This window comes from Pteropus vampyrus, unplaced genomic scaffold (assembly GCF_000151845.1).
Source record: "Pteropus vampyrus isolate Shadow unplaced genomic scaffold, Pvam_2.0 Scaffold20, whole genome shotgun sequence".
Lineage (NCBI taxonomy): Eukaryota > Metazoa > Chordata > Mammalia > Chiroptera > Pteropodidae > Pteropus > Pteropus vampyrus.
The window spans coordinates 13,421,010-13,432,463 of NW_011888801.1; the positions used below are offsets into that span (position 1 = coordinate 13,421,010).

General features: G+C 34.5%; 1 protein-coding gene across 3 annotated transcripts in view; it reads right to left on the minus strand.

Annotated features, from left to right (window-relative positions):
• PTPN20 (protein tyrosine phosphatase, non-receptor type 20) overlaps positions 1-11,247 on the minus strand; it is a 50,881-nt gene extending 39,634 nt beyond the window's left edge. For 2 of the 3 annotated variants that reach the window (XM_011355381.1, XM_023527883.1), the window contains exons 1-2: positions 11,156-11,247; positions 8,461-8,573 (exon numbers count right to left, since the gene is read on the minus strand). In XM_011355381.1, the coding sequence (XP_011353683.1) occupies positions 8,461-8,557 (97 nt within the window). In that variant the 5' untranslated portion in view covers positions 8,558-8,573; positions 11,156-11,247. Of the gene's footprint in view, positions 1-8,460; positions 8,574-11,155 lie in introns of those variants that run through there. The other variant, XM_023527882.1, reaches the window with a different exon arrangement.
• Positions 11,248-11,454: the final 207 nt, after the last annotated feature.

The window sequence follows — 11,454 nt, forward strand, 5'->3', positions numbered from 1 at the left end:
CCTTTTCTAGTTTTTTTTAAGATGTAATGTTTGTTTATTTGAGATTTTTCTTGTTTCTTGAGATAAGCCTGTAATGAAATAAACTTTCCCCCATTACTGCTTTTGCTGTAGCCCAAAAGTTTTGACATGTTATATTTTCATTCTCATTTGTTTCTATGTATCTCTTCTTTAATTTCTTCTTTGGCCCGTTCATTCTTTAGTTGTTTAATCTCCATATATTTGTTTGTTTGTTTGTTTTTTCTGCTTTCTTTTTGCAGTTGATCTCCAGGTTCGATGTGTTGTGGTTGGAGAATATACTTGATATGATTTCAGTCTTTTTTGTTGGCTAGTTTTATGTCACAACATATGGTCTAGCCTTGCAAATGTTCCATGTGGATTACAGAAGACTGTATAAAATGGTGTTTTGGGATTGAAAGACTGTAAATGTCAATTATGACCCGATTGGTCTAATGTCTGATTTAAGGTTGATATTTCCTTATTAATATTCTGTTTGGATAATCTAGTCATAGGTGTAGTAAGATATTTAGGTCCCCTACTGTAATTGTTTTTCTGTCAGTTTCTCCTTTTTGTTCTGTTAGTAGTTGCTTTATATATCCTGGTGCTTTCTAACTGGGAGCTTATATATTGATCAACATTATGTCTTCTTGATGTATTGTCCCCTTTATCATTATGAAGTGTCCATCTTTGTCTCTCTTTACCTTTTTTTATCCTGAAGTCTATTTCATCAGATATAAGTATGGCTACCCCCGCTTTTCTCCGGATGCCATTTGCTTGGAATATCATTTTTCACTCTTTCTCTTTGAGTCTATATTTATCCCTGCAGCTAGATGTGTCTCTTGAAGGCAGCGTATAGTTGGTTTTTGATATTTGATTCAATCTGCTACTCTGTGCCTTTTTACTGGTGAGTTCCAGTCCATTTACATTTAGGGCGATTATTGATATATGAGGTTTTCCTATAGCCATTTTGTCTTTTGTTCCTGGTAGCTCTGTATCTCCATTGTTTCTTTGCCCTTGTGTTTCTGTTTGGTGGTATTCTATTATTTTTCTCTCAGTTCCCTTTTTTTATGTTATGTGTCTCAGTTCTGGATTTTTGTGTGTTGTTACCATTAAGTTTACATAAAAGAAAATTTCATATATACAGTAGTCCTTTTCCTTCTATGTGAGTCTTACCTCCATTCCTCTTTGCAAATTCAGACCTTTACTCCCTCTCCCTTTGTCTCAAATTATTGTTATTTTTGTGTGAATTCATTTCTGAGTTGCAATAGCTATTGTGTTCTTTTCTTTTTAAAATGTTTTTAATTCCTTTAACCATTATGTAATATTTAAGTTACATAAATATGTAAACATTATTCCAACCTTATTCTGAATAAGGGTTGAAATTTTCTGTTAGTCACCTCATTCATAGTTTTGTATTTTTTTGTCTCTTTATTTCAAGATCCCCTTCAGTATTTCCTGTAACGCAGGTCTTGTGGTAGAAAATCCCCTCAGCTTCTGTATGCCTGAAAAGGTCTTTTTTTTCCTTCATATCTAAAGGAGAACTTCGCTGGGTATATTATTCTTGGCAGTAATTTTCTCTCTTTCAGTAGTTTAAATATTGTATTTCACTACCACCTAGTTTGTAAAGTTTCTGCTGATAAATCTGATGATAATCTAATGAGTTTTCCTTTATAGGTTACCATCTTCTTTTCTCAGGCTGCCTTGAGAACTTTCTTTGTCATTAATTTTCTGAGCTGCCTTGTCACCTTGGTTGTTTATGGCATTTATGGGAACGTACTCTGTTTTTTAAAACAAATTTTATTTTTTTAAGAGTGATCTCTCTTTAGCAGGGTGACAAGAAGAGGTTTTTCTTTGTTTTCCGGTAGGTGGTGCACAAGCCTCCTGAACTACCCAGGCCTCTCAGATCTATGCTGTGTGGCAAAAAAAAAAAAAAAACAAAACCCTTTATTCCATGGGGAAGTATGTCTCCTCTGTGACCAGATCACTTTGGTTCCAGGGCTCCACCCCCATGGGAGAATGTGATGAGTGATGGGGTTCCAAGCCTCTGAAGAGCCCCTAAAGTCCCAGTACTGTCCCAGCAGCCAGATGTGCTACGTGAGATGCCCTAGTGCTTTCCCCTGGATCAGCCTAGATGGATTGGGGTGGGGTGAGTTGAGAGAGGCCACCAGTGTGGCTGTGTCTCTTTTCCTTCTAGTTATACTGACCACCAGGGTTCAGCAGCCTGGCTTCTGTATCTCCACTCCTGTCTCTGTGACCAGCAGCTGTGTGTGTCTCCTCAGTTCCCAGAGCCACAAACTTCCTGCTCTGTAGCCCACACTCACTGATGCAGTTTCCCCTGGGACCCACTGCTAGCCCAGGAAAAGTACAGGGAGGTGAGCTCTGGGAGGGTTGGGGGATGCGTCCAGGTTCCATGATTTGACTTTCTGCCTGACGATGGCAGTTGCTAGAACACAGCTGTCGCACCTCTGTATTTTGTCTCTGCCTTGGTTTCTGCCCTGATCACTGGATTCCACCACTGTAGGATATGCTAATCACTCAGGCAAAAATGCTCAGGTCTATAGAGAGTGCGCACCTCAACCTGATTCCTCCCCTCTTCCTGAGTCCCACAAAGGACTCTGGGCTGCGTCAGTGGCACTGGTCTCCACTCCTCTCCCCTTCCTCCTCCTTTGCTCACCCCAATTCGCCCACTTTCAGATGCTTTGATGTGCATATATTTCAGATGTGTTTGTATGGTAGGCTGGAAATTTTCTGTTGGATTGTAGCTGTTCAATTTGTTGTACTTTCAGGGGGAGAGATCAAGGGGACCCATCACACCACCATGATTCTGATGTCACTCTGAATTATATTAAATAATAGTACAAAAGTGAGATAAAACAATAAAATTAAATGAACAAGAAGTTTATAGCCCAATAAAATGAAAGCCAAAAATATATAATTATAGAACTGATAATTAAATCAAACACTACGAGAAGCAAATTAGACAGTTGAAAATGAGTGTATTTATAGGGAAGACATGTGTACGTAAATTAATAAAAAGAAAAAAGAAAAAAATACGCTTGTGAGGACCTCATCAGACACTCAGAAGAAAAAGTGGAGACAAGATGAAAAACTCAAGAAATCTCACATGTTGCAAACTTGGAAAGGGAAGCAACAACTCCTGCAGAAAAGGCGTGAAGCCCCACCCAGTTCCTTTTCCCTTTTTCCCCTAAGAATCAAAAGCATAAGAATTAGGAAAAGAGCAACAAACCCTATTTCCCTCAAAGCACAAGTTAAGACTCACTAACATTGGGGGTAGAGAAGGAAGAAAAGTATTTTGGGCTCAGACCATAACAAATTACCCACCCCTGAAGAAAGGGCAGGATAACTGAGAAGGCACCATCCTAGGGATATGCACCTTAACAAGGCTGAACAAAGACAGAAGAGAATGTCACTCCCATCCCCAACCAGGTTAGCAAGCAACAGAATTACAAACAACAGCACTCTATTGCTAAGGAATAAACCAGATCATGGATAGAAACCTTCTCTGAGTTGCAGGTACCACAGGAAGATCTAAAGTAAAGAGTAGAGTAGACACTGAAAATGGCATACCATTTTCCATTTGAACCACGAGGTAACAATACAAGAATTTGAAACTAGTGGTGCACTGAGAGTAACCACAGCAATATCAAAACCCAAACTCTGCTGAATTCCTAACTAAATTATCTTAATTCCTCACACTGAAGGCCTACCAAAGGAAGAGGCATGTCCACTCCTATTTACTTCAGTATCTAAAAAACAAGATATCCAGATTTCAATAATAACAACAATAAAATTATATGGCACACAAAGACACAAAAAAAGAAAAGAAAAGAAAAACTGTCAGAACATAAAGCAATCAACAGAACAAGACAAAGATAAGACAAAACTATCAGACAATGAATTTAAAGTAACTAAGATCAATGCTAAAGGATTTAGCAAAAAAGTGGACAACATGCATGATGAACAAATGGGGAATTGCATCCAAGATAGAAAGCATAAGAATTGAGCAGAAATGCTAAAAATGAAAAACAATGTAGTATTAATAAAGAATACCACCAATGGGCTCATCAATAGACTTGATACTAGCAAGAAAATAATCAGCATAATTAAAAATAGGTCAATGGGCATTACCTAAACTGAAAAAGAAAAATGAGTAGGGGAGGTCAAAGACACAGAAGAGACCATCTAAGAGCTACAGACCAATATCAATATCAAACAATTGGAATCAAAAAAGGAGAGATGGGGTGGGGGGGAGGATATGAATATGAATAAATATTTGAAATAATAATTGGAGATTTATTTTACAAGCAAACAAAAACTGAGAGAGCTCATTAGCAGCAAATTTACACTATAAGAAATATTCAAAGAAGATCTTCAGGCAGAAAACATATATAACGGAAAACTGAATCAACACAAAGAAATGAAGAGTTCTAAAAACTCCATAAATGTAGTTAAATATAAAACTGGTTATCTAAAACAAAATTATTAAATAGGTATATCATGATTAATGTCATGTAAAATTAAAATATTTTAAAACAGTTGCACAAAAGATGAATGGGAGAAATTAGGAAGACTCTATCGTAAGGTTTTTACACTATATGTGAAGTAATATAATGTTATTTGAAGACAGAAAAGATAAACCTTGAGAAATTAAAAATATATATTGTAAATCCTAGGATAACAAAGAAAAAAATTTTAAAAGGTATAAATAAGACAATTGGGAAGATAAAATGAAATCACAAAATAATCTAAGAAAAGTCAGAAAAATAGGGAAAAAGATTAAAAAATAGAAGGAATAATGGAAAACAATTAAGAAATGGTAAAATTAAATCTAATGTGGTAGATATGAAAGCAAACAGCCTAAAAACACCATTTAAAGGAAAGAGATTGTGAGACTAGGTGAAAAAGCAAGGTTCAACCATGCAATGCCTATAAAAAACCACTTTAAATATAAAAGCACAGGCAAGTCAAAAGCAAAAGGATGGAAAAATATATACCATGGGAACACTAATCAAAAGAAAGTAGAGTGGCTATATTGATATCAGAAAATATATCAACAACAAAGTAGATTTCAGAAGAAAAAAAGATAAAAGTCATTAGTGAGAGGCAGGAGAGATAAGTAGAGAACTGGGGGTTTTTAGGGCATTGAAACTATTCTGTTTGAAACTATAATGGTGGATACATGTCATTGTACATTTTGTACAAGCCCATAGAATGTACAATACCAACAGTGAGCCCTAATTTAAACTATGAGCTCCAGGTGATGATGCCTCAGTACAGGTTCAACAACCATGACAAATATGCCACTCTGGTAAGGGATATTGACAGTGGTGGAGCCTCTGCATGTGTGGGGGCAGGGAGTATATAGGAAATCTCTGTACCTTCCCAATTTTGCTGTGAATCTAAAAATGCTCAAATAAATAAAATCCATTATTTAAAAAACATCATTACTAATGATAAAAGGTCAATTCACAGAAAAGACATAATAATGCTAAATGTGTACACACTTAACAGAATTTCCAAATGCATGAAATAAAGACTGATAGTGCTAAAAGGAGAAACAGGAAAATTCACAATTATAATTAAAGACTTCATTATTCTTCACTCAGGAATCAATGGAACAAGTACAAGAAAATCAGTAAGGACATAAAGAACTGAACAACAACTTGACCTAACTGACCTCTATAAGACACTCCTTACAACAACAGAATAAAAATCTCTTCAAGTGTACATGGAGCGTTTACCAGACAGAACATATTCTAGGCTGAAAATCAAACCTTAGTAAATTAAAAGGAATCAATATAAAGTATGCCCTTGAATCATAATGAAATTTAACTTTCCAAACATTTGGAAATCAATATTTTCAATAACGTATCTGGAAAATCCTCAAAAATTTGGAAAGTAAAAAACATATTTCTAAATAACCCATGAATCAAAGAAAAAGTCACAAGAGAACTTAGAAAAAAAAATTTTTTAAAGACTTTATCTTTTAGAACAGATGTATATTTACAAAAAAATTAGTAGAAAGTACAGAGAGTTCCTATATATCCCATGCTACAGTTTCCCCTATTAACACTTATATTAGGATGGTACACTTGTTACAATTAATGAACCAATGTTGATAAATTAACTACTGTGAATTTAATAAAGTAAAGGGATACGTGAGCAATATCCAAAAAATCAATTATATTTCTATATACCATCAATGAACAATGTAAGTTAAAGTATTTTTTTAAGTCTCATTTAAAATAGCACCAAAATATGAAATATTTGGATAAAAATCTAATACGAAATGTATGTTTAAAACAACAAACCACCAAACAGTGATGAAAGAAATCAAAGCAGACCTAAACAGAGTGAGGAATGTTTCCATCAGGGGACATAACAGTGATCCCATTGAACTAAAAGTTGAGAATGCCACCAGACCATTTTGGGCTCCTCCCGCTACTAAACTGACAGATAAAAGGGGGTGCAGGGAGGGCATTACTATAATGCTTGGTGTTACTAATTTCTAATTATCAAGGGGAAAGTGCATTGCTGCTAAACAATAGGGGTAAGAAGGAGTATGTCTAAAATTCACGTGATTATCTAGAGCAGGGGTCCCCAACCGGGGTTAGGAACTGGGCCGCACAGTAGGTGAGTGGCGGGCCAGAGAGAGAAGCTTCATCTGTATTTGCAGTTGCTCCCCAGTGCTAGCATCACTGCCTCAGCCCCACCTGAGATCATCAGGCATTAGATTCTCATAGGAGCACTGGTCCCTGGTACGAAAAAGTTTGGGGACTGCTGATCTAGAGTGTCTCTACAGGGATTAAAGTCAATGGACAATTACAACAATGTAATCCAGGCATGACTGTTTTTAGCTCAGACCCTTCAGTAATAAAAGTTTGTGTCACCCTACTAGATAAGAAACTATAACCAATTGAGGTGTTTGCTGAGGTCAAAGAGAATGTAGAATGAGTAGGAAAAGAAGGCAGTTATAGACACCAGATACAACCATGTGATGACCAGTTGCACAAACAAGGATGTAATAGTTATGAGCAACTGTTCCTTTTTCAATGTGAATATCTGATATATACATATATATATCAGATAGATAGATAGATATCAAATATTCATATATATTCAAATATATATATAAATTAACCAAATATTTTTGTATTCTTTTATAGGATAATGAAGGGGAGTGTGAATCAGTTCTCCTGATTAGAAGAAAAAACATCACTCAAAGATTTAAAAAAAAGATTTTGTATACTCTTTTGGGGTTGAGGTGAGAGTGTGTTTTCAGTTGCACACAAGATAATGCATCATCATTGATGGAAGGATAATTTTGTTTTATTTGGAGATTATAGTTTAAAGAAATATGTGTGAGTGTCAAGTTGACAAGGCATAGAATGTGGTGGCTTTGCGATAATGTCAACACGGCTAGGCTGAACTTTTTTCCAGAATTCCATTCCCTAAATGTTTCCAGTTAAGATGGTCCACAAGAAAGGTTCTTGTGTGAGATTTGGAAAGTGAACCTGAAACAATGGCCATTTTGTGGCTCACACATACTGCGGCTGATTTCTTGACTGACTTCGTTCTTTACATAGAGGGGAGAATTTAATATCATAAGCATTCCAATTCTTTCCAAATGAATATAAATGTCATGCCACTCTAAACTGAATTTCAAAGAGGTTCGCATGAGGTTAAACAAAATAATTTTAAATTCCACATGTCACAATAACTTGTCCAAATAAGTTACAAAAATTTATTCTTTAAAAATTAGGGAGAGGATGTACTTAGAAGATGATTCTGGCACTTGATGGGAGGTTGAAATGGGTGATCTCTAAAAATTCTCTCTAACTCCAAAGTTTTTTGAAGTATGTACATGATCCCCCAACCTCACACACACAAGTCTACACACACACACATATATGAATGAATAGATTCATTCATGGTTATATTTATGTTTATATTATATATAAATGTAAATACATACACAGAAAAAATTTGGAGTATTCTTCATTATGATTTATTTCATTATACATACTTCTATTTTCCTTTTTCCCACAATATGTGATTATATGTAATCCAAAAAAGTTATCATTTTACTTACAAAGTATATACTGTGTCACAAATTAAAATTAAAGAAATGAGGAAAGTCATATTAAAGTCTTTATAAATCTATAATCCATAATTTAAGAAAATACAAATAGCCCATTTTATTAAAATGACATGTTTGATATATTTAAATATTTAAAGAAAGGTTAGAAATTTGCCCTTATGAATATGGGGTGGGGAGCATTTTCTTTATTTTTAAAAGAAAATACAAGAAAATCAGGTTTTCCCCATTTTAAAAAGTTTTCCTAGTTTATTCCTGAATTTATATTAGAAATCTCTTCATATATACCTCTGAAATGTAGCCCCTTCAAGAAATCTTGTAATAGAAATAGGATGAAGACATACCATGAAGCCGAGAAGAAACAGTATGGGATGGCCCTGCTAGCTCATCATCCTCACTGCTCCACTTGTCTCTTAAGAAGGAGCCACTGGCTGACCACATACTGCGCTCACTCTCACTAGAAAATAAATATATATATTGTTCGTGGTGTCAACGAATGTATACATTTAAGACTCTCTGATAATCTACAGTAAAAATTAAATTGACATTCACTTCCATTTCAGTTAAGCCACCCACTGCCATTGTCAGCACCTAGAACAAGCCCACTTCCAAAGATATAATTCCAAAATCCCAACGTCCGATCCCAAATTCCATTTCCTCCCACTTTTACCTGGCTTGCAAACTAGTCACCTTGGATCTATCCACCTTTTCACCTTTTTTCCTTCTTTATCTAGACTGTAGGAAAACAGTACTGGAGTCACTGGGGTTTCTAATATCAGAAGAGAGCCATTTGGAAAACACAGGTATATTTCTGTCCGTTTCCTTTACCATTCCTTCACTGCAGCTAATTCTGAACTACAACCTTCATGTAGTCCCTCTATTAATTCTCCGCTGTAGTAAAAATGTAGCCCCTTCTACAAAATGCAAGCCAGAAAATCCTTTCAACTTTTTTTAAAATGTGTATTTAGATGTATCAACAATCTTCATTACTCCTTGCTTTCTTCTTGTTCAGAATCAATCCACATTCTTAACCCCATACCTCTGTCTCCTCAGAGATATTTTTCTAAAACTATCTTTATATACATATAATTAATCTTTCCTTATCTACAAATTCTTGCATATTATAAGGATGCTCGATTCTCTCTCATCTTAAACAGAAAACCCTTTAAATTTTCTATCTCCATCTAACTACTGCTATTTTTAACAGATTTTTCAAATACCAGTCCACACTTGCTTTCTATCTAGACTATCATTGCACTTTCTTTTGCAACCTCATTTAACAAACTCCTGCTAATTTGGCTTCTGCATCTAATTTCCAATTTCTAGAAAAAATTCTCCCTAAAATCCAAATTTAATTATCCCTGCCCACTAACTTCAGGATTAACCAAGTCTCCTTACTGGACACATAAGTTTAGGATGTTAGCACTCTGGTCCCTGCCTACATTTTCCTTTTTCATCATTATCTCTACTAGTTTCCTTCATGCACTTCATGCTTAACCTTAACAAAATAAATGCTTTTTTTTCCTTTTTTTGCTTCTGTAGGTAGTTTCTTTCTCCTTCTCGTCTTTTCTTGGATTTCTATAAACATCTAATTGTTCTCTGTTTCCTGCCTGCTATCTCTCGCCTTGCTAACAGAAATCCTCCTTCTAGATAGACAGATAATGACAGATGACAGATGATAGATGATAGATAGATGATAGATGGATAGATGATAGATAGACAGACACACATACATACATGAATAAAACAAAGACTTCATCTGTGCTTTATTTTCATTCTAGCAGTCAGGGTAAAATGTATACTCCTTGGTTTCATATGTATTGAATTTCTTCACACTCTGGCCCATCTTATGTTTTTGATTCTACCTCTCATCTTCTCAAGTTTCCTGGCATTCCAATTCATACATACTCTACAACTCTTCACGTATAACATTTCTCACCATTAATAAGATATTTTCACAGCTTCTTATTTTTGTTCAAAATTCTTCCCTCAGCTTGAAATTTTATTCCCTTTTTCACCTGCTAGGTTTCTATTTATTTAAGATCCTAAATCCAATCAAAATACCTTTTCATCAAAGAGCTTGTGAGGAACTCCCCCCTTGCATGGTTTTCTGTCTTCTGTACTCACAATCCTTGGACTTTGACTCTATAATAATATTTACTACATTGTATTTAAATTTGTCTTTTATATGTCTGTTTCCCTAATTAAACTGTAAACTAAAGAGCAAGAACTATGTAATTTTTGTATTTGTACACAGTGCTCAAAATATAATTAGTATCTACTATATATACTAATTAATATATACTATCAGCATATTATAGTATCTCAAAATGCCTTTTTTATTGCTATTAATTTGTTCATTTAATATACTTCTAAAAGTTGTACATAACAAGGTTTATACTATGCACATTATTATGCAGTGCCATCCTAGTGACTATAGCTAATACTACTTAGAAATCTCTAAGGAAATATGACTCAATAAAATGTTTCCTTATTTGATATGTTTTTACATATAACACCTAAATTTGAACATCTTATAACCTTGAAAGCTGCTATTTCTTTTGTTTGTTTGTTTGTTTTAATTAAAATTTACTTTTTTCTTTGTTCTTTAAATTTTTTTAGACAAAATACCAAGAATTCACCATGCTAAGAGTCCTATTGTTTCTAGCATATTATTTTCTTTCTGGAAAGATATAATTCTATGTCATGAGGTACTGAGTGAGCTTTACCATACATCAAGTACAATGGCCCCTCCAGGAGCTCCACACACATTTACAGAGGCTTAACTGTGGAATTGCTGAGAGGATAGCGATACTGAATTCTGTAGGAATATCTTTTGTTGTGTTAATACCATATTTATGAAATCATAAATTTATCCTATTTCTACCAAATCAGGTTGTACTTACTATGAAGAGATATATCTTGAAAAAGATATATCAAATATCTTAAATATTTGAGGGCCATTATTCACTGTCTCCACTCAGAGAGCTAGCTATGAATATGAATAAATAGAAAATTAAATAAGCATATTAGTTATACCTTTCTGTAGCCTCTTTAAAGAGATCCTCATAATCACTATGTTGGAAATCCTGAAAAGAGAATTTTACCTTCTCTGAGTTAACTTAATTTTCAAAAACCTATTGGCAATAAGAATAAAAAATTATGACTAAGATTCCAGAAATATACAGTTTAAAAGAAATATGATTTCTATAGTTTCTTAAGAAAAACAGTAAGTTACGAAGTACAAATTGGCAGTAATAAGGGGCTGGTTGTAAAGTACAGCATAGGGAATATAGTCAATAATATAATAACTATAAATGGTGTCAGATGGGTACTAG